We start from the raw sequence: 24322 nt of genomic DNA, 5'->3' as shown, positions 1-24322 counted from the left end.
TGCTTACAGTAATTGAGATGAGACTTTGGTTTTCTATCCTAAAAAAAATGGGGCAAGAAACACTTTAGAGCTAGACGATTACTGGATGAAGTTTTTGAACAACACCCCAGGTTAGGCAAACTTGGTTTGCGAGGAAAATGAAGCTGAGGAAATAAATCATTCCCCAAAGTCTCAAACTTTTGAGTTCAACTTTAACTCTGTGTGCTTGCTGTAGCTGTTACAGCAAATTAAGTTTTCCTGTGCAATTTGAAAATGTAATCAACAGTATGAGCCTGCTCCGGCTTAACAATATTATCTTAACTGACGGCCAAATCCATGAAAAGAAGTCGTGATACAACCAGAGTTATCCTTTAAATTTTTGTTGATGTTGCATCACCGTCATAATTTCTTTATGCCATCAATTATTCATTGAGCGTTTCATACAACAGCCAAACACAACAGGCACTGCAGTAACAATATAATCGGAGGAAAGAAGGGGGCGGGAGGGGTGGTGTCTTCAATTTATAATGAAGGCAGTAAAAACAGCTGGAGCAGAATAGACACAGGATTCACAAACTTCATTAACCATTACACAGTGTTCCCAAATGGCAGTGACCACCACAGAGGCTTGTAAAATATTTTAAATTGAATTCCTAATGTAACACAAGCCCGGGTGTCACAGAAAATGTTGCTATGACGGATAAACCAGGATTAAGCTTTTCTCTGTCGGCCCAGCAGAAAACAGTTTTCAGAAGCTGCACTGAAGCAAAAATGAGGCATGCCAGAAGAAGAGGCTGGTGTCATTCACTTGGTAATTCACAAAGCCAAAAAAAAAAGTAGCATGAGCCTATTGAGCTAGTACAAGACCCGACATCATCAGCATCACCATTTTGTTTCTTTTGGTGAAGAGAAATATTGTTTTTCTTCAATGCTTGTTGAAAATAGACTCAGTGTAATATACACAGGTCATACTGACAGACATCCCGATATGATGATGCTAAAGTCAGGCTGTCAGTCATATTAAATGGCAGGTGTGAAAATAAATCCATTTGCTGATTGTGTTCTCCTTAACCCCCACTACCTTCAGCCTTCCTGCCTCTAATGATTCCTTCAGAGAGATGGAAGGGCTTAAAACACACACATTACACACACACACCTTGTTACTCTGTGCTGATTAAATGCGGTCAGTCAGTAGGGTGTACCACCATGGCGTGGATTCACTTTTCCATCACACTGACTGTATTTGTTTGCCTGCTTGTTTAATCAGTCTTTGTTGACATGAAATGACCTTTCAGCAAAGATCTGAGATGACTAAGCAGACTGATGGGAGGGAAAGAGCGAGCACGAGGGTAATGAAACGGTGTTGAAATTGTTTTTCTTTTTTTCCCCCAATGTTCCTCTATCTTTCTCCCCGAAGCTTTGAAGTGGTTGTGAACCCTGGATAAGATCAGAGAGTAGCCATCAAAGCCAGATTGCTTCTCTTGTTGTTTATCTCCATCCTCACAAGAAGCATTTCGAATTACCCCCAAACTCTCTCCCTTGGGACCTTATATGTCTTGTAAGAAAGTCTCTGTCCATCCATGCTACAGCTTTGGTTCATTTGTAGTTTTCCTTAGCTTTCCCTTCGTTTCTATCAATAGAAGAGGGAAGGCAGCAGTCGAAACAATGATGTCAGGCTGAGAGAGTTGGTGATGGTACGGATTTAATCAATAAGACATTGGAGCTGTCACTGGGAACCTCACGCCTTGTTTTGTTTTATTTATTGGTCGAGATAGATCTCAGAGGTGACACAGACAGACTAAGTAGATTTAAAAGATAATGCATTACAATGCCAGTGGACTGACATCAGGTGACGTAACATTGTATAACCGTTTTTCAGCGCTTCAGGCGACTTAACGAAGATCACAGTGGTCACACTCACTGGGGAGCCTGTCTCTTGTTCTGAAAGGTTCTTAAGCAAGACACTACAAATTGAAAAGTCTCCTGCAGGGATCAATAAAGCAATGCGAGTGAATTCTCATTTCCTTTGTAGCTGTGCATGGATATAGCAATCAAACCTGTCTTTTGTCAGCACTGGGGATCTGCTTGAAGAGAGCCAATTGGGGCCCTCCTCCTGCCTGTCCGTGTGTGTGCTGATTGTCACACCTTATGAGATGGATGTATTTGCTACAGGTTTGACGTATTGACTTGCTGCCAAGAACGTGTACTGTAAATGTGTTGTGAAGCTGCCTTTTTTTGGGGGGAAAAGGGGAAGAAGTTTCCTCAGTTTGCACCTCCACCACTGATCGTGATGTTAAAGAATGCAATACTGTGTTTTCAGTAGTAGGAACTTGGAGGAAGACACCGATGATGTAACCTGTGTATTTTCTGCCTGTTCAAAGCTCTAAAGCATCTTGTTTTACCCTGGGTTGCAGTAACCTCAGAGTGGGCCCCAGGGCAGAGTGAGCTGCTAGGCCCCTATTAATCCTCCTGCTCTTTCCATACTCCAGACATCCTGTAAGATTTTTGTTAGGCAGCCCCTGCAAGTGTTGTGTATAATAATTGAAACACCAATTAATTCAGAAATATTCAACATGTAAGCTCAAGTCTACGAAATAATGAAGGCCTTTCATGTCTTTGAAACAGCAACCTTCTTCAAGACAGGACTTTATCATGTCAGTCAATATTGTGCTTTTGTAGTGCGTTGACAAGTTACTAAACAAATTAGCACAGTCCATTGGACATAAAGTAAGCCTAGAGCTTTTAGGGCCTCTGCGGTCCCCTGGGGCAGTTGCATTTTAGCACGGTCAGTAATCAATTTCAGGAATTAGATTACCAACCATGCAACAGCTGGAGGTGTATTGTTTTTCTGGTTTTCCATTTGTCCCGTTCTTATGGACAAAATATCGTAATAACACCTGAAGAAACTTCTTCAAATCTGACACTAACTAACAAGAATGACTTGATTGTATTTCGGTGGTCAAAGGTCACGTTCAACTTTCTTTAATGATGTCACAAACACTGTGGGTAAGGCTTGTTTAGGATGGGTGAAAAATGACTTATTTACAGGGGAAGTAATGTTTTAAGACAAAATAAAGTAATAGTTGGAAAATGATCTTAGTTTTGGTTGAAACATATGCTTCATTAAAGTAAGAGGACTGTTACAATAATGAAGTAGATGTAGTAATCTCACATAACAACATACAATAACAACAGGTGTATAAACCAACAGGGTAACAGCTGATGAATACAGAACAGAAGTTTTGTTGTTTCACACAATGACAATAAAAAGTCAATTCTCTTCTTCCTTCTTTTGCACCTATTCTGAACGACTGACCTGATATTTTAAAATCTCAGCGTGTGTTACACTAATACACTTTGATGTTGCATAAAATGCATTAATAAGAATTAATCAAGTTTTCATCCATCTTCAGCAATCATCAGGAGGATGTTCCCTTATTGTGTTACAGGAAGCAATCAATGTGTGTGTTTATATGAGATTAACTTAAGCATCACCACGAGTCTAATGACTTCATCATTGTGTGCTCTGACCTCATTAAAATGCCCACTAACATAATTAATGTGTGCAGCAACCTGATTACAATTCTCCATGACCTCATCATAGCAGTGTGACAACCGAGCTGTGACTACACAATCTGCAAAACTTCTTGTTTACCAACCGCTGTATGGAGTTTTTCTGACTCTACCCAGTGCCCTAGACATTTCCGTGGGATTGCTGATATTGACTGTAATATTATATACAATAACTATAAGGCCCAGAGTCCATTTACTTAACACAAATGGCAGCTGCTATAGAGGCAAGAATTATGCACCGTGATACAAGTACACACACAGTAAATATTACTCATATTCAACTCAAATGTTTAGAACAAGCCCTTTCCTATTCATTTTAATGCCAGAAAACATACTGCTGTATTACGTACAAATAAACACACTGTTAAACAACTAATGACTAAAACAAACAATTACAGTCTTTCTGCTCTATTTCATGCAGAAAAATCAACACTAAATGTTTGAGGTATGGTGCAGCACATGCTAGCAGAGTCTTCTGACTTCATACTCAGTGTGGGATGACCATATGGTGCAGAGGCCATATGGATGCTAAATATACATCATATAAACCTTGTGTTAACATATTAAATGGTGCTGTAAACCACAAGGCGTCTGGTGTGCATAGGCGGATTAGCTGAGAAAGATAGGCTGCGCCACGTTTAAGTTAAATATTTAAGGTGTTTGTGGAATCTGAGGCTGATGAATAGAAATAGCTAATCTTTTGTCTTTTAATGTTAAAATCGTGCCAGTGCGGTGAGAGGGCACAAGCCTGCAGCAGCTAAACCTGATCCTTTACATGCTTCTGTGTGAAGGATCCAAACAGTTGGCTCCCAAACAACATGAAGCTGCAGATTTCTCATCATAAATTTGACAGTGTTGTGTGGATTGACTCTCTTTTGTCTTCTTTGGTTTCTCTCCAACCTCATGCTTTCTGTTGTGTGCCTGCTTGGATCTACAGCTGCCTATTACAGTTGTGTCATTTGTCTTGTGTTGACAGCTGCAGCGTCTGTTTATAAAAATGATGCAACTGTAATTTGTCCACTTGTACCACGGTTATGGCAAATATTCAGCACTTACTTTTTAACCTTCCTTGCTCAACATGCGAAACTAGTTCAGTGCTGTTACCTGCATCAGCCACATTAAGCAGGATCTGTTGTCATTATCACCCAAGATATGTCACACGTGTGTAGGGACTCCCTTTTAACAGCTGTGTGTTTGTTCATGTCTTAGCTGCTTGTGTGAATGTGCATGAACATACCTGCTAATTTTGTGTGTGTGTGTGTGTGTGTGTGTGGGAGTAAGGTGAAGACTCACTGCTGTGCTTTAAATTGCTGATGCCCATAATGCCACAGCACAACACCTGCCAGATGATGCGGGGGGAAAACTGCTGGACTTAGTCTCAAATAGGGTTGCAAAGGGGTGGAAATTTCCGTTAAATTTCCGGAAACTTTCCATGGGAAGTTAAGCTGGGGAATTTTGGAAATATTCCAAATTGGAAATAGAAAAAAAAAAAATAAATTATGGGAATTTATGGGAATTATTGGGAATTTATGGGAATAAACTAATTGGGGGTAATTTAAACAAACTGTATCATGTCCAAACATAAATGTAAATATTTTGTTTTGTCATAAGCAGACATCCATGCAAAATACAATTTAAAAAACATGACATTTCAACAGATATTTGTGAGTAGAACTTTATCAAGTTTTAATTCTTGTTTGAACAATCAATTATTTTACTGAACAACAAAAACATGAATGTTGAGTAAAATAATCCCCCCCCCCCCCCCCAAAAAAAAAAAAAAAAAATGTTAAAGGGACAAGGAGAAGTTTTTATTTGGTTATAAAAAAGGCTCATATTAATGTGGATGAACTACATTACCCACTTGTTAATGGGTCCACTTTCGATAAATATATTGTTTTGTCTTTATCGTTATTTTGTTATTATTTAGTGGTCGGCTCGCCCAGCATTTCCTAGTTTTGGTTTCGCGGATGCTGCCCTGTGGGTCATGGGAATAACGTCACCGAATCGCTGTTTATGGTTGGAACTATGACGGTATCTGATCGTTTTCCAACCTCCGACTTTCATTCTTGATCAATGAAAATATTCTTGGCAAATGTTTTGCTTTCGTCCGTCTTGCGCCGGTCCAAGAATGTCACCGTGCGCGGAGGCTCATGGGAAATGTAGTGTGAAAACACTTCACTTTCAAAAACTCCTCGTTGTCCCTTTAAATGAAAGGAGTCCAGGGTTCAAGAAATCATCTGTGCATGTGATGGAGGATTGCACAGTGCATGTAGGGGGCGTGGACTATAGCCCTGCAGCAAGCAGTATGCTGTGTGCATGGAATAGCATAGATATTAAAGTGCACTTGCAATAAATCTGGTTGTTTTAGCCAAGATTATGCTACAATATATTTTCTCCAACTATATTTAAGTTCCCTGTTAAGGGCCAACCTTCAATTTTGTAAATTTCTGATTTATTCCCGTTAATTCCCATATATTCCCGTTAATTCCCATGGAAAGTTTCCAACTTTGAAAATTTCCGGAATTTTGCAACCCTAGTCTCAAAGAAAGGAAGCCATCTGTTCCTACCTTCTCACACCAGTATATGTATGTGTGTCTGTGTGTCTGTGTGTGTTACATACTGTCATCCATTGTGCTATCTCTGTGTGTTTCAGGTATGAACCCGCTCCAATAAATTAGGAACCTAAACGAAGAATCGGACTAAAGATGCTGTCGTCACTGTTCCTGGCGCTGCGGGCCTTCATTGAGCTGTAAGACCAACACTTTCTTCTGTTGTCTATTCTGTACATTGATCAAACACCTGTTCATAATATTCTAACAGACGTTATGCTGTCTCTGAAACTGAGAAGAAATTATTTTTGAAAGAGCTACAAAATGTGTTATTTTTATTTTAACCTTTTTATTGTGTTAATTATGGAGCAACACTTGTATCCTGATGTCAACTCCTACAGATCATCCAGTGAATAACCAAAAATCAAAGTGTCATTGGGCTTAGAGAAGAAGATAAACAAAGGTCTGTGAGTGACTAACCCTAACCAATTGCACAGTTATTCACCTACATACTAACTGTATGCACCTCGTCAGTCCTTGAAAATGTTTGACCCTAAATCAACCCCATCCTTTTTGTGGTCCTTTAAAATGTGATTAATGCCTGGCCCAACTGATTCAGACAATTGTGTTTTGTCTCTCACAAAGCTCATCCAACTAATGTCTGGGACATCCTGATGGGCCAGTCCCTCGTCCCTCGTCCCACTCACTCATGTCTTTGAACTGTCTATCTAACTTCTCAAACCTCTTTGTCCATTTGTGCTGCTTGGTTTTTCAGAACTTTTTTGCAAGCTGCTCATTGGCATAGTCTGTTTCTCCTCCCAAATCTGACTCAACATGGTGATCCTCCACAATGAGCTGACTGTAATGAGGCTCTGCAGGCAGTTTGGTTCACTCTCTGTTTTGCACAGTATTAGACTCCTAGGCCTTCTCTGTTACCTTGACCTCTATGTCCCATATGTTGACATACAGTGGGATTCATGCATTCTGTGTGGATGGCTGCTGGGACTGTTTTAAGGGCTTCCAGCCTCCAACAGAGATCAATATTGATTGGATATTCCATAGCTGATGAAGGAAATCCACTGCTGCTTTGTCTGGATCTGCTTTCACAAACACATGAAGCTGGGTTTTTAAGGCCTTAAGGCTCTTCGTTCATTCATTTTCTATACCGCTTATCCTGCACTAGGGTCACGGGTGAGCTGGAGCCTATCTCAGCTGACTTTGGGCGAGAGGCGGGGTACATCCTGGACAGGTCGCCAGTCTATCGCAGGGCCAACATATATAGACAGACAACCATTCACACTCGCATTCACACCTATGGGCAATTTAGAGTCGCGAATTAACCTGCATGTCTTTGGTCTGTGGGAGGAAGCCGGAGTACCCGGAGAGAACCCATGCATGCACGGGGAGAACATGCAAACTCCACACAGAAGGGCCCTAGCCGGCCGGCGGGTTCGAACCCAGAACCCTCTTGCTGTGAGGCGACAGTGCTAACCACTGCACCACCGTGCCGCTCTTCGTGCCCTTCTCCTTTTTTTTTTTTTTTGCTCTTAACCTGCTTCTGTTTGAGATAAATCATTTTTCCCATCAGGTCTGTCAGGTGTGTGTTATTTTACCCTGGAGCAGATCAAGAGCTGCACTTACAGTATAGGGTCTCAATTCAGGTTCTCAGCTTTCAGACGGTGCGGACCTGAAAAAGTCTGTTAATCTCCTGACTGTCATCTTCCTACACACACACACACACACACACACACACACACACACACACACACACACACACACACACACACACACACACACACACACACACACTGTCATAAGGCAGTGCAGGAGCATTGAATATTGAGTTCATAGTTATTATATATCTCATACACATGTTGTTTATCTTCACGTAAGGAGAAGCGTAGAAATATGCAAGTGGTTATTTAAGGTAAAAAGTACAGCTATTTTTACACTATTATAGTAGCTCTATTCACAATGCTGTCTGTTATTTCCCTCAATAAAGGCCTTGACGCTGGTGGCTGTCGCTGTCTTTCCCCTGGTCGGGGCTGTGTGGAGCTGACTGGAAGTGAACAGTGGTTGCTGTGGGTAGATGCCAAGTTGCTCATTTTCTTTAATTGTCAGCAGTGCATACAAATGTATTGCGTTCAGTATCTTCACGTCTTGTCAACTTTGCTGTTACTGTTGTTCCTTTACTTTACACTTATAGCTGTTGAATCCGAGGTGATTTACTGTACTGCAGGCCGGACTTTGCTTCAGTTTTTATTGGAATAAACAGAGTTGCAGTCAACATAAGGCTGCTTCACAGAATTACTATGTGCAAGAGATAAAAGAACAAAACGATGGAACCAGAACTGGGAGGCAAAGTGGACAAACTTGTTTAGAAGACCTCATTAAGAAACAGAGTACTTCAAATGTTTGTGCCATCACCTGCATCTGAGACATTAAGGATCTTCATTTACCCCTGCTAAAAATGTCTTACCGTAAATTAAGCGAACACAAATTAACCCAACACATAGTGCTACCTCTTTTTTGTTTTGTTTTTTAAAGCCTGACTAATTAAATTTCTTTGAACATCACAAAGAAGTGTTTAACTGATTAACTGTGTGGGGAATTCAGGCTGCTTTAATCATACAAAACAATGCACAATATTTCTTAGTCTTTGTGTTTCTTGTGTTGAAATTTTAAGTTAAGTTATCCAAATATCTGCAAAGTCCTATTTGTTCTGCTTTTTCATGTTTCTGTTTTTGTTGTTTCTGTGTCACTTTGTTTGAACACACTCTCTTAGTAATAGGGATCGGTATGTGTGTTGGTTTACATTTTCTAAACCCATCAAGATAAAAATATCCATTTCTTGCACCACTAAGGGATGTTCCCTCCCCTCCATGTGAGGGCACTCTTTTTTTTGCTCTATTAACATCTGTCTCCAGTGTGGGGGTGATTACAATGTATAATTGCCACAATTTATCATCAGGGCCGGAGTCGCTGGGCCTCAGGGACTCAGGTTAGGGAGAGTGAGGGGGAGAAAAATGAAAAGCCAAGCACTTGTACATGTGCTGGGACTGCTGAGGCAGTGAGCTGGCCATAAAGCACTAATGGATGCCAGGCTGCTGAGAGAGCACAGGCCTCTGAGAGACACCTCATCATCAGCAACAGCGCTGATGTCTCAACAGCACGGCCGACATGAGAGGTGCTGCAGCCCTGGAGACAGGTGAAAAAAAAAAATGACATAGATGGTGAAAAGAGTGCAAGCATGGTGTATTTTTTATGTAATATGAGGGTGAAGGTGGAGGAGCAGGAAGAGTTGTTTTGTTGTCGGTACTTGGCAGCAGCTGAGGTTCAAATAATGTGCTGTGGGTTGTGCAGCTGTTGGCGATTTGTTTTCACTTTCTGGGGGAAATGGCAGTGTCCGTTTTTTTCCTCTGGCTTTTGCGTCATTAATACGTGCCAACAGTTGGAAGGGAAAGGGAAAAGACTAATAATGCATGCAAGCCACATACACAAAAAATAGTGAAGGAGAGAGGAACAGAAACTTTTTCAGTGAGCACTGCATGAACAGCTTTCACCTGCATGTTAAATACACAAATGGAATTTATTTAAATCCCTTAAAATCACATGCTCTGTTACCTTTGTTTATACCAATTCAAGTGGGGAATAAACATAATACTGACTAAAAACAGCACTTCACCATTAACAAAAGTGGAACAACCATCAGCATGAACAGCAGCATCATACAGATGTCAGAATCAGGCTTCGGGGGAGCAGTGTGAAGGACAGGGGTGATAAATGGTGAAGGGCATCAGAAACACCTGCTCTGAGATTTATCTGGCTGAATCACCAGGGACGGACTGAAGTAGAGCAGAAGATAATTGTAGGTCAAAATGTACTTTGGGAGGAGGAACAACTTGGATGTGTTCGGGTGCACAGGTGCCTGAATGTGGTTCATTTGTCATCACTGGTTGTTTCGTGTGTGGACGAGTGTTGAGCACATACACAGTGTTATTACAGGCTGCAATCAGTGGTAGGGAACCAGCAAAAGCAAAAATGGAAATCTTGTATGTCACACTCATGAATGCTCATATTATTTCTTTTTGTAGCGTTTCATTGTTTTGTTTTGCTTTTTTGGTAAAATAATGTTGAAGATAGTTTAAATCCTTTATTAGATAGTATCACATTATTTAAATCTTCTCTTGTTTTTCTTTTTCTTTTCTTTTCTCGTCATCCCCCTTCCTGCACCTGATAGAGCTATTTTTTCTGTTCAGCTCCCCACACAGTCCCTGAAACAGCTCAGGTGTTTGGTTTTTTTACCCTTTTATTATATCCCCCACAACCTCTGTGATCTCACTTAAGCCACTTGTTAGCATCTATCTTTTATGAGACAGATAAAAACTTTTTTTTAATACTGAATGACATATTTCATGGCATAGAATATAAAAATGTGAAATGTCTTGAGCTTATATTAACCAAAGCTTCGGTCCTGTAACACTCTATTTCACTGAGTGAAAGACCCACATTGGCATCCCTAGAGATGCCAGTATGGCTTAAACACTCAATAAATTCTGACATTCATAATGGCAGGGCATTTAACCCCATGTCTGACATACTCTGATACCCAAACCTGACCTGCAGTGCCCCAGTCATAAAACACTTCAACCATTATGGTGCATTTGCTAAGTAACTGCACATTGCCCTTTGCCTAACATGAGCCCATAGGCTGTTAAAGTCTAACCTCGCCCTCAATTGTCCATTAGCCAACGGTAGCTGATATTCCCCAAGTAAAACATGAGCAGTATCTGGTGCACCACTGGCTAGACTGCAGTCAGCACTCTTTTTGCATATGCAGCTTGAAATCCTGAGTGAAACATTTGGCAAAAAATATTAATGAAGCATAATACAGTGTGGCTGCAAACTGAAGGGAAACACAGCTACCTTCAGTGTAGAATTAGCTCTCATCGATCATGGCACCATCCTCCAAGGAGGAAATAAATCAATAAGTGGATATTGATCGATATGATCAGGCTCTTATCAAATGACTTCTTGATTCAATGGATCTCCGGTCTCTACTTTAGAAGAACACAGCAGGGCGACCCATGAGTTTAAATAAGGAATATTATTAACTACACTACTCAGTAAATTCAATGTCTAATGATAATCAAGATGAAAGTAATGAACAGCATGATGAGTTGGATAATGGTGGGAGAGATGTTATGGCTATTTTCAGTTCAAGACAATACAGCTAATGATGCTATGTCCATGATGAGATTTGGTTATTAAATATCATTATATTTCAGCATCAACTCAGGCATGAGCCTCTGAGTTGCTCTGTTGCTGAAAGCCAAGCAGCTGATGTTGAGGGAGAGAGGGGAAACACTAATTTGTGTATGTGTGCATATGTGTTCAGGACTCACAGTCCTTTAGGTGTAACATTTCCTATATAACAAACAACCATATACCAGTACAGAGATTGTCTTATTGTATCAAATTTGAGATTTAAATGTTGTAGTTTTCTCCAAGTTGCCTGTTTGTTAATTTGTGAAAGAAGAACAATCCTGTGTCTCTGTTTCTGTGAAGGGAAGAGAAGTGACACTGCTTGTCCTTACTATGAACCTGATAATTACTTGTGACTGATGCCAGACCAGGTGCAAGCAGTGACCCCATAATCCATGACACCCCTGCTTGGTGTTCGAAGATCTATCAAAGTTGTTTGGGGAACTATGTTGTGACAAATCAAGGGCTCTTTATGCATATGCAGGTAGGCAGGGTTGTAGTCATTGCTAGGTGTGCAGGTGTCTGATGTTGCAAGCATGTAATCAGTGCTCAGAGAGAAGATGGAGCTTGTAACAGCAGGTGTAAATCAGCAGTGATTTTCTTTCTGGCTCTTTATTCCTCTCCTTCCCAGCCCTCTCTCTGTTTCCCTCTTTTGGATGAATGAACTCACTATTAAGCAGAACAATGCTAATGGCCCCGCGCCTTCCAACCATGCGGCCCTCGCTGAGCTCCGGCTTTATTTGGCTTCTTTGCTCTCTGCTTCCAGGTTCTGTCTCCATCTCCACACCTGCATTGCCTTCCCTCTCACATGAAGGGTTAAGGTCTTATATATTTAGCAGTGTACCTGGACCAGAGTATCAAACAAAGGATCAGTGCATGGTGGTTGGACAGGTTGTATTTCTCTGTAGGCAGTTTTCTTTAAGCTCTTGGTTTGACAGACTATTTCTGCACTCACCCTCTACTATAAAACATTTTTCCTCTGTAATGGAAAAAAAACACATTGATTCAATGGTGGAAGGTGAGACAGAGGCATGGAGTGTAATTTATTTGTCCTTAGAAAAGTTGTGATATGGGGTCTTATAGGGCTCAGAGCAGGAAGAGGATGAAGCAAATAAGGCTGAGATTGAATTAAATTTAGTGTCATCAGCGGTCTTGTCAAAGCCGTGCAGTGCCCTCATTTCACAATCCTTTCGCATCTCACCTGTTACAAATTGGCAGTTTGGGTACTTGTTTGAATGATGCACTGAGGGCAAAAGGCCAGAGATCAGCATCTGTGGGATAGAGGACCAGATTGGCACAGAAACTCACTGACTGGCACAGAAGAGGGTCTATATTATATCAATGGCAGCACTAACACAGGTTTAGGTGGTGAAGGGAAGCATCTTTGTCTGGCCCACTCTCTCATCCGACCTAGTGACCAACTGTAGCAAGAGGAGCATCAAAGCAGAAATGGTTTATCATAAACACCTCTGTCATGATTCAGTTTTTGCTTTTAAAATTAGCCCGAATTTTCTGTTTCAATTTGAATGAGCCCTGATTTATTTTTTATTTTTTTAATTGAAATATGCATTAGAGTATTGTTTTTGAGTCACCATACTGGCCGCTTTGTGAAACTCTGACCATGCCGCTGGATGAGCATGAAACATCAAATAGTTGCTGGAGACATTTCCCAAAAACAAAATGCAATTGTGAACCCCATTATGGCATTAGTGGAAAAAATCAATAACGTTTTATCGGTAATACAAGTGATCAAACTGTATTGTCACAACAATATGATCAACAGTATGTGTTTACAGTGTCCGGTATGAGGAGCTGTCTACAGAGCTGCAGGCCAGGCTGAGCAGGAAGAGCAACGATAATGAGAAGCAGGACTGAGGGTCATTAGAGGCAGAGTGTGTTCTTCACACTGGTGGCTGCCAGTACGTGTGTGTGTGTGTGTGTGTGTGTGTGTGTGTGTGTGTGTGTGTGTGTGTGTGTGTGTGTGTGTGTGTGTGTGTGAGGACTGAATGGGGTTCTGTGCTCAAGGATGAGCAGGGGACATGACACTTATTGTTATGTACAGATTTTTTTTTTTTACAGTGTAGATAGTTCATTGAGTTCACTGGCCAATTGCTGTGCTGTCCAGGATCTCTTTTTAGAAGTGTCATTGATCCATTGCTGCTTGTTCTCTCTGTGTTCCTTGCATGTCCGGCCGGGAACATGTGCATGGTGTGGCTGTGTTGATTTGACTTGTTGATTTTCATTTTGGTGCAGTGCACATGTGAACAGGTTACAGCCTGAGCCGACACACTGCCTGCAGGAGACGCATGTGAGATGTGTGAGTTGTTGTTGTCGTGGCGTGTGATCTAGAGAATTGGCCACCACAACTATTTTTCATGCATGTCAGAGATAGACAGATGTCATACTCACATAACATCACAAAAAACTGACATTTTCCATTATAGCTTTGTACGTCTCGATAAATTCATGTGAGGAGAATAGTTGCATTTTCGTGACATATTGTACCAAATATTTATTTATAATGACAAGAAATCGAACATTCAACCTGCAAACTCTCTGTAGAGATGTAGAGCCGAACACACACACGCCTTCTGCTCAGCATCGGCTCAACATCTGCTACTATGCTCATGCAACCCAGACAATGTGTTCCCAGCGTTAGGCCCTGCTGGTGACGGCAGGAGGAATACATAATGCATAATTACCGGCATATTGTAAAAAGTACCTATTCTGTATAGATACTCTTTAAACTCATGCACAACATAAAATGGATATGAGGACATGCGGCATAAGCATATATATTTAAATGCACCCACACAGGACGACACACAGCCCAGAATGCTTCAGCAGATGCTGTGTGGTTGGGATCAGATGGACACTGTTGTATCTGCACTGAAGGAGATGGAGTTGTGGTTTTAGACAGTGGGACGCCTGAGTAAATCTGGCCTTAGCCATCTGTCTCAGCATCTCTCTGCACCGACCGGCTCTGAGAGCGTTGTTCTACACGGGGTTACCGAGGCTTTTTTGATTATACAAGTTTTGGAGCAAAATGCTGTGTCAACAAAGCCTGAGAATTGTTTAAAAGTTTTAGGGTTATCAGACAAAAAGACTGATACCACTGTCAGGACTGTGTGAACCATGCATAAATATGAAGCTGTACTGAAGAGGTGGTTATCTTTTATACAGACATGCAAAGAAACAAAATGATAACATCGACAGGACCAGATGGGTGCACCTATAGGTTTATAAACTATAATTGATCAACCAGGATCTTTGACGTGATCCTCAACCCAAGATTGAAGATACAGACTTTGATGAATCTGGAATCTAAATAATATGGATAACAGTATATTTGATCAAAAATGGGATTATAGTTCTTCTTTTTAGGGCTTGTATGTTGGTTGTGCTGTGACTGCAGGGTCACTGTTTACAAGCTTTCAAGCTTATTAGGATGTCTATAATCACCCATTGCTATTATCATCTTTGTATCATTGTACACCATGTCTATTTCTGACTGAAACAAACAAATGAATGAATATGTGGTTCTTCTTTGGTTAATTTTAGCAACATGAAAACACAACATGTGAGCTATCAGTCTTTTCCACAGACATTTAATTTATCATGGTTAGAAAGTCGCAGGTCTTAGGACATTATCAATTACTCTTATTTTCAGGTATTCTCAGACATGATGATGTGATGGTGAGTCAGCATTAGCCATATATCTCAAACACCTAATGGAATTCAGCCATTATTAATATTATTATTTATGCCTGTGCTTTTCCCTCTGTGACATGTCAAAATGCCTTCAAGGCATTATTAAGTTCCTTGAATGATAATTAAGAGGTGAAGACCTGTTGTGATGAGCGAATTAGACTAATCGTTTTCCCTCTTATATTTATGTTTTGTTTTTAAAAGTTACAAAAAGCGGTCACGACAAAGACACAAGGAGAAAAAAAAAAAGATAGCATACAGTGAAGGGGGTCTCAAGCCAATTTAGTTCAACTACAGCTCAGGAAGTGCCAGCTCAGTGCACCAGTTGACTGAGACAAACTGTTAGCTTACAGCCAGCAGCCTCTCCCACAGGCGTCTCATTCATGACCTTTCAAATGATTGCTGATTAGGAGCACTCAGCCGCCTCCAGGGAGCAGAAGAGGGAGGCAGGGAGAGCAGAGGAGAGGTGGAGGAGGGCCATCCTATCTAAACAACAGTGTGTGCTGTGAGTATTTTCATTCAGTGTTTGCAGTCTTTCCACTGGGCCGAACACGCATCCCGCTGATAGAAAAGCATCAGTCACTCACTCAGTGAAATGTGTCTCTTCAGCAAACACTGACCATTTCACTGTCAGGGCTTTGCTATATCATGAAACTCTCCTATATAGCTTAATGCATACCATCTGTTGTTATTGTGGATAAAGGTTATGAAATATAATTTGGATACGTCAGACACAGCAAGAGTCTTTTTGAGCATCTATTCTCGGAAAATGCAGAGCAGGCGAGTCATCAGTGTGTGTATGAATATGGAAATATGTCTCCAGCAAATTGCATTTTTAAACCGCTGAATGATTTTGCCTGTTATGTTTTGGGAGGAAAATTAAATGCATGGATTATGGTTACTGGCGATGTGAAGAGATCATGGCTGCAAAAATAAACGTGTCATGTTTTATGAGCCCAGACATGAAAACGCTGTCGTTGGAAAAACAAAAGTGAGTTTATTTTGTTGATGCTTTCATTATTATTTTTGGATCTTCAGTGATATGTTCTTAAAAATATTTATATTGGTTGATGAATCATGAATAGAAAAAGGGCAGATATGGGTGATGATAGTAGTACTTAATAATTTGAGGGGACTCGGAGTTACAGTATATGAAGCTTAAGAAAAAGTCACTGAAAACGTGATCATGTCAGACTGCAGCTGCACAGTAAACCCCACCCCCCACCCGGCCTGGCAACAGGATGACATTGTCCCTAATCTTTAATGTGTTCCAGGGTCTCGTCAAGTCCTGGTCCACCTGAATTATTCAGGGGTTCACTCTCATCCAACCTCTAGTTGCATAATCTATGTGGCATTGGGTTCATATAGCAAACTTGTGATGGTTGTTCATACGCATATGTGAAGGTTCAGCATCTTTGTGTTAAAGTGTTAGTGTCAAAGTAGTTTCAAAATTGAGATTCACAAAACCTTTGTAAAAAAAAAAAAAAAAAAGAATCACCACTGCACCACCGTGTGTTATTTTGTCACTTATTTTCTGTTTTTAAGGATGCAGATCTGGGTCAAGGAGGACAGGCAAGATGATGATATTCAGAATTATATTAGTTCTGATGTGGCTTTTTCATCCCAGTTATTTCCTGCTGTGCTGAAGGTTGCCATTTTTAGACACACAGGACTTGATGCATTGCACGCGACCGCTGTGCCTGTTACAGAAATGTTGTGGGAGTGGTATGCTGCTCACTACTGTACATTACTCTCTTTTACAAGTCATGACTCCACAAACTATAAAGCAGAAAAAATTGTATCATAAAAAAAAAAAAAAAAAAGTCTCCAAGGTTTGCTCTTGTCCTACTTATGTGTCAGAGATGAAGAATATTGTATACCCGGGAAGTGTTTACTGAAACATGAAAGCACATTACCAGACCGTATCAGATGGGAACAAGTAAAAACAACAAGCAAGGGGGTAAAAACAAATGGAGCTGAGGAAAGAGGGTGGATGTGTGATGAAGCAGTGAGGAAGCAGCCAGAAAGAGAGAATGAGTCAGCAGCGGCAGCTTTCGCTTTCTCTCTCTCTCTAAGGACAGATGTTTCTCTTAGATTAATATTCCCACTCAGAGTGTATTCATCTGTGCTATCCCCACCCTCTCCAGGTGATTTCACGCCCCCTGAGCAGCCAGAAAAGGCCTTTTTCCGGCAGCTGCGATGTCCAACCTGTCACAGATTTTTATAAATGATACTGATGAACCAGGCTTATGGAGACCCAGTGTAAGACTGGGCTGAATTTAGCCCGACAATCAGTGAGCATTGATCTACACTGTTTACACCTGCCTCCGCGCCATTCTTAGCTTTTCCATTTGTTCATGAATGTTTAAAGTGAGGAAATCTTTACCACTAACGCCTCCTTCAGACTGGTCATAACTCACTCGCACTCACTGAGGCTGCAGCAACCACTCATTACAGCTGCCCTCATTCACTGTGGTCTTAATTGATCACAGATTTGATAGGTTGCGATGAATTATGAATCACCATTTCCACCAACATCCGAAGGTGGAGTTCTGTGTCCTTCTTTCCTCGGTCCATAGGTAATTGAGTGCGCTTTAGAAATAAGGTATGAGTCTGTGATATCGATCCGTTCGAGGTCATTTCCTCGCCTGAGAATGGTTGATCAAATTTCAGACGTGTGACTCTGTGCACACCTGCCATTACGTCAGAGTGTGCATGTGTGAGTGCACGTGGAAAAGTTAGACAGAGCAAATGGAGTTCAATCTCCAGCCATTGTCCTTTGAGCTTGGACCATGAAATCTTCAGACATGAATGGGTTACCTTGCATCCGATAATTATCTTGTAAATCCAGATCCAGTTCTTGCTCTCCCCTTCAACCCGACCCAGCTTCACCTACAAAGCCTTTGTCCTCCGCCATCTGATGCCTCATTTAATTCCTTTACCTCCCAGGTTTGTATTCTCTCAACCTTAGTTTTCAGTGGGGTTCATTTTTTTTAAATTACCTAATTACCTCCTGCAACAAAGGTAAGAGTTTTTGTTGTCACTGAGCTATAGGAAACTCTTACAAACACATGTGGCTTAAATGCGAACCAATCGTCCAACCTAAACAACCATATGGGTTGTTTTTTCAGCCATCTGGTAGCATCCATAAGGAGTGTCTCTTCACAGAGTGCACCTACAGTGGAACACATACCTATAATAATGGTCATAGCTTGATTTGGTTTAGGCACAAAAACTACCTGGTTAGGTTCAGGAAAAGATTGTAATTTTTATTAAAGTAAGTGCTCCCTTGATATTAGACAATCTTTGTTTGTCATGGTTACTGTAATAATGACGTGGTTAACTTTATCGAATTCTCTTGGATAAGAGAAACAACTGCTAGTTTCATGTGGGAATCAAACACGACTCTCCTCTGACAAAGTCATGTGTTTTTGTCGGTCTTTATACTAAGTCGACGCACTTACTGCTAATTACTACGGCCAACAGGTGTTGTCTGACAACAAATCCTAACTACGGGTCATAATAACCTGCTGCTCCTTACCTATGGGCTCTTTTTTTTTACAGCACAGTTTCTCTAGCAAAAGTTCATCTAGGTCTTTTGCATGGAGGTTGTAAAGTCTTTTATCCGGGATTTCCAAGTCAGATGCGGAACATCAGTGTGGTGCGGTGCTATTTTTGCTGCCTCGAGAAATTAAAGTGCCATTAAACGTCAGCGCCAAGGACATTAGTATCAATCAAAGGCACAGTTTAGTAAGCAGCAGTTGAATATATTTGGACAATTTTGCACTGAGACATAGGCATGAAGTATTTATCCACTCTAAAATGTATCAACTGGAATCTGTAAAATGACTGTGCTGGTGAAGAACAGACAAAACATTTTCTCAGCATTAAGAGGACTTAACATCTGGGAGCATCTGTAAGACGCTAAGACTATCATGGCAGTTGGATCACTTGGACTTTGGTTTCTCATGCTGAGAGTTCAAAAAGATCTGCTGCTCCACAGTGATTATCTCCATCAGACCCATATTTCCCTCATGTTTAGTGTCTGACGTTGAGCACTGTCTTCATTGCACAGACGACATATTTAATCTTTTTAAGAGAGACCTTTGTCTTGATAATCCTTGTTGCCGTTACAGTGCTCAGTGCTTCATAATTACGACACGTCCTTGACCTTAACTGGTTCTCTTGCCAGTACAAGCAATAATTGAATTGTGGAGCTGTACTGTAGCACCGAGTCAAAGTTCATTGTTTCTCTGTGTTAATTGTGAATGTTAATTGAGTTCTCCTCATGTTGACAATGTTTCCTCTTTTGTTTGTATCCAAAAAGCCAATGGCTGGTGTTGACACATGTGTCTTACAGCGCAAGTTGGACCAGCAATGACCAAACAGACCTCATGATGACTGACAAAACATAAACAAAGAAATCAGATGCTTTAACTGTTCAGCTTTTGACGCTGAGTCAGAGAAGTGTTGAATCAGTCTCATGAGGCTGATGATGGCTGTACTTTGTAAACTGTTTTTTCAAGTACGTAGGTGGACAAATTAACACATGCACATTGCATTTCTGTTGCTTGGACTTACAATTTACTATGTTAAATGTGTTACTGTTAGGACACAACTTGTTTTCAGAACCTGGCACACACACAAAATTTGAATTCTTGACTTGCAGAGCTTTCTAAATGTGATTTTTGGTTTATTCGATTTAGCAGAAATAAATAGGAAAAGACAATAAAGAGACCATCACATACAAAATAGTGGGGAAGTCCAGAATACAACAAACAAAAGTTGACTGCAAGTACCAATTCACATCATCCCTGTATGTCACGTATCACACAGATGGCAGATACAGAGAGGGAGGAACAGGAAAGGAGGAGATCATTATTACAAGATTATGGCACAATTTAAAAGACAATTAAAGGTGAAAGGGAAATTTTATTGCAGGTTATAAACTCCTTTATAGACTGTTTTTATTGGTTATGATCAAGAACCTCATTCTTATTAACATCCAATCACACGACTGGCAGGTAATATTTAATGCCAAATTGGGGCCAATATGTCACCCAACTGATACGTCTATCTCTAGCGCGTATTAATTGTATATGTGGGAGTTCTTTGTCAGCATTTGTTTTCCCTGCCTGTGAGATTAAACAGTCACACAGGCCATTTCTCTGCCATGTGGCAAAGATTAGAGTGGACAAGTGCTAATCAACTGCTAAGGGAGGCCAAAGTGATAGACTGACAGAATGAAAGAGGGTTTTACATTCAGCATCGGAGAAGGGGGAGAGAGAGTAACAGGAGAAAGATATACAGATAGAGAGAGAGAGATTATACTGAGGCTTCAAGAGATCGATTCAACCTGCTGCTCAGCTTTTCAATGAGCTTTGCAGCTTAGTGATCTGACAGTGAAGTCTTGACTCAGACTACAGTGATGTTGCAGCCAAACATTTGTCAGGAGATATTGTGTCAGCTTCTCGGCAGCATTGTGTTGAGATATTCCCTCAACTCAGCCTTTTAATCAAGGTCGGTTCCCCATACATATGTATATGTACTGATAGTCTCATCAGCCTTAAATACCACTTATTATATTGTTACCCAGCAGGCTTGTCACTGACTTGGCTCGAACAAAGCCTCTGGCTGCTTCTGGCTCAAAATCTGCAGGCATCTTCCCAGCGGCAGACCGGAAACGCAATCTGTCACCACCAGCAACTCCTACTGTAGTACAGTTACAGCTCCGTGTGGCTACCATCACCCCACCCACCATGCTCCATCTCACCTCCCTCCTACAGCCTGTACTGCTCCATTGTCCTGCCCTCACACCATCTCCCCATCCAAGACTATGACCTGCACTCCAGCTTCCACCATCCTTCACTCTTTCCATCACCCACCAAAGATGTAGCTACACTAGCGCTGTGGGGATGCCTGCACCATTAAGAAAATACAAGCACCTAAAAGCAGCAGAGCATTTATGAAAGCAAAGTAGAAGAAATAAGACTGGGGAGAAAACAAGAGATCTTAGGGAGAAAATTAAGTAAAAAGAGAGGAGATACGTTGACACATGAAAATTAATATATGAGTTTTCAGTCATCCACCGCTGCCTTTCATTGCGCTACTGTGTCGTCTTACAAGATTAAAATGCCACAGCAGAAGGAAAACAATGACATTGTGTCTAGATATGCATCCATAACACATTTAAACACAGAAGACTTCAAACAATATTAGTGTGTTGTAGTTGAAACATGCAAGTCCTCAGCTCTATTTATGACTCCATATTCTGGATCAGTTATGGGGAGGTTTGGGGGCTGCCAGTTGATGGAGAGGACACAAGAATATGGTTTAAAGTCCCAAACTCTTTGTACTTTGTGGGCCAGCTCATTTTGTTTTTATTCAATATGTAAACTGAGAAGAGAGCCAGTGCTCGTGCAAAGCCGATGACTCTCACCACCATTAACCTTTTCATGAGTTTATAATGATCAGGTTCTGTAATCATAAGTTTCCATTATGGTGAGAGCACAGGTGGAAAGGAAGATAGATGGAAAGGTTAAACTAAAATAAATCTGGAATGACTGAGGTGAGCGGGGGCTGTGATTACTCTGATTAACAAGGCCATTACCTCAAATTGCTTCCCAGAACTGACTATCAGCTTGTGAATACTCTGGTTAATGTTCACAGCTATCTGGCACTGCCCCCTGGTCATGTATGTTGATTCAAGTGTTTGGGTTTTATGTGAAAGTGATCACTGGTTTTCATTTCGGAGCAGTTGAAAGGAAAAGAAAGATGTTTTTATTTTTCTCTCCAGTAAGGTTGGTAGTAAGTGTAATGGCAACAGACAACTGCGAGGCTTGACGATATCCTGTGACCTGGTCCAGTTAACCACATCTCAAGTCCTGGTCGAACCACAACCCTGATTCAGGTGTTAACAGCTACCTGCCCTTACCCACATCCGCTGTGCTGTTGATGCTGGACAGTGTGGAGCAGGTTGTGTCTAGAGATCTCATCAATGAAGAATATGTTGGAAAACATCTTCCAAAAGGCCTGAGGAATTGTTTGACCAAGGTTGCAACTAATGATTTGTCATGTCAATTAATCTACCAATTATTTTTTCAGGGTTTTGTCTATGAAAGGTCAAAAAAGAGGCTGGAAGCAAACAGTATGTGGCATTTGTCCTACTGATAATGGTGGAAAGATAACTGAAAATGATTCATTATGAATTATTCATATAATATTTAGCTACTTAGTGGATCTGTTTAAATAAAAAATAATAAGATTTAAAAAAACATAATTTCTGTATATTAAAATACTTGGCAGCTTTATAAGACCGCAAAAAACCTGAAATTGTGCGACACAAATCAGAAGAAGCAAAAGAAAATTTGCTAAAATATTAATGTTCATTCTGCTTAGTTTAATGAAACATTTATAGCCATGTAAGTTAGAAAATAATTGAAAAGTGTAAGACCGTTCAACCTACCTCTACCCTAAACTCTTATCTCTGAAACAGTGGAAGTTTCCCCCAGATTGGCAGGGCCCAGTTTGTATTGTTCTCTTGATCATTTGTAATTGAATGAAGAAATAATATATGGAGAAATAATAAAAAATGTCAATGAGTTCAAATACCTGGGTGTGATACTAGATTCCACTCTTACATTTAAGGGCCATGTTAAGAAAATGAGCCACACGCTGAAATATAACTTGTTAAATTTTAGAAACATCAGGAACTCATTAACAGTTGAAGCCGCAAAAACTTATTTCAATGCCATGATTTTGTCACATTATAATTACTGTATGTCCTGTTGGTCTCAGGCGAGTCCGTCTGTCCTGAAACCCATCAGGTCACTTCACAAACAAGCACTGAAAATATTAGACAGAAAGTCACGACAGTATCATCACTGTGAAATACTAAACAAATATAAAATGCTTAGCTTTGATAATCTAATGATGTATTCTAATGTCCGTCTAGTGTACAAAATAATTCATAATGTTGCCCCTCCCCCATTGAAAACCTTTGTTAAACTCTGCTCTGAGCATTCCACCAGAGTTTTAAGATCTGTCTCAAGTGGAGATTGTAACATCCCCAAGCGTAGCTCTGCCTTTGCTCAATCTGCCTTTTCTTTTAAATCTGTCAAATCATGGAACAATCTTCCAACTAATCTGAAACTTTGTACAGACTTCAATGTTTTCTCCCGGGAAGTCAAACAATGGATCCTAAGAAATCAGACATGTCAGCATTAATCTTGAGCCTAAATTATTCTTAACTGATATGAAATAGGACTATGTCCTGAGTGTTTGTGATGTGTGAGAGGGTGTATATGCATATGTGTATGGATGTTTAGAATGCTATGTAAATTGATAATTCTTATATTTCTATTGTTCTTATTCACCTGCCCAGGGACTACGGATGGAAAGTAGCTAGTAAGCTAAATCCGGTACAAGGCATCTCGTCTCATCTCGAGACTAATGTTATTTTGTACATTGTCCCTGATACAAATAAACTTATTAAACTAAACTAAACTAATAAGGCACCTACTGTATGATTAACCTCATCGTCATCATCATCATCATCATCATCATCTGGTGGCTCTTGCAGTGTTTCCTTAACAGCAAGAGCACATTGACTTCTTGAAATGTTGAATCTGAGATGTATTTATTACACAAGTGATGTCAATTTGTTCATGATTAGTATCATTCTGATGGTCTCATTGCAAGAAATAAGGTCTAAGTGGTTAAAACACCCAAAGTAGACTTACTTTTACTAAATGACCACTGTTCTAGAGGGGTCCTCCTACTACCTCTTTTCATTGTCATACTCCCTAAATATCAAAGGTCTCCCGATGTGAATGGTGTCTCTATGCAAATTTCCATTTATTATGTAATTAGAAAAGTGTCTTTGTTCTGGTTGGATACTTAAGGGAAAGAGCAAAGACCTAACCTTTGAGTTTTCTGCTATATTAGAACTCCCACACGTTAAGTGTGTAGCAATACCTGTCTCTGGGATAGCATTTTACTGGCTATAGTGTGGTCTTCACCTTTTGGACATTACAATAATTGATATGTTAACCATCAATATGTAGTGCTACTTTGCTGAGACTTTTATATTTAGTACCAGTGGACCTGTTATCTGATAGTTTCACTGGGTACCTCTGAGTTGAATAGAAAAGATGTTCTAAAAACTTCTGAATACTTCAACACAGGCATCAGGGCTATTCTTTAAAGATCACTGAGTGTTTTTTTTTAAACCTATATCTGCCATC

The 24322-nt window shown here is 40.4% G+C and overlaps 1 protein-coding gene across 1 annotated transcript in view; it reads left to right on the top strand.

Annotated features, from left to right (window-relative positions):
• Positions 1 to 6260: 6260 nt before the first annotated feature.
• sphkap (SPHK1 interactor, AKAP domain containing) overlaps positions 6261 to 24322 on the top strand; it is a gene marked incomplete at both ends in the record, with an annotated part of 50927 nt that continues 32865 nt past the window's right edge. Inside the window, one exon of the mRNA XM_083984332.1 lies at positions 6261 to 6304. Coding sequence (XP_083840458.1) covers positions 6261 to 6304 — 44 coding nt within the window. The remainder of the gene's footprint in view (positions 6305 to 24322) is intronic.

Source organism: Trachurus trachurus (assembly GCF_905171665.1).
Source record: "Trachurus trachurus genome assembly, chromosome: 13".
Taxonomy (NCBI): Eukaryota; Metazoa; Chordata; class Actinopteri; order Carangiformes; family Carangidae; genus Trachurus; species Trachurus trachurus.
Note: the sequence above shows the minus strand (reverse complement) of the source record. Positions and strands in the feature narration are given on the sequence as shown.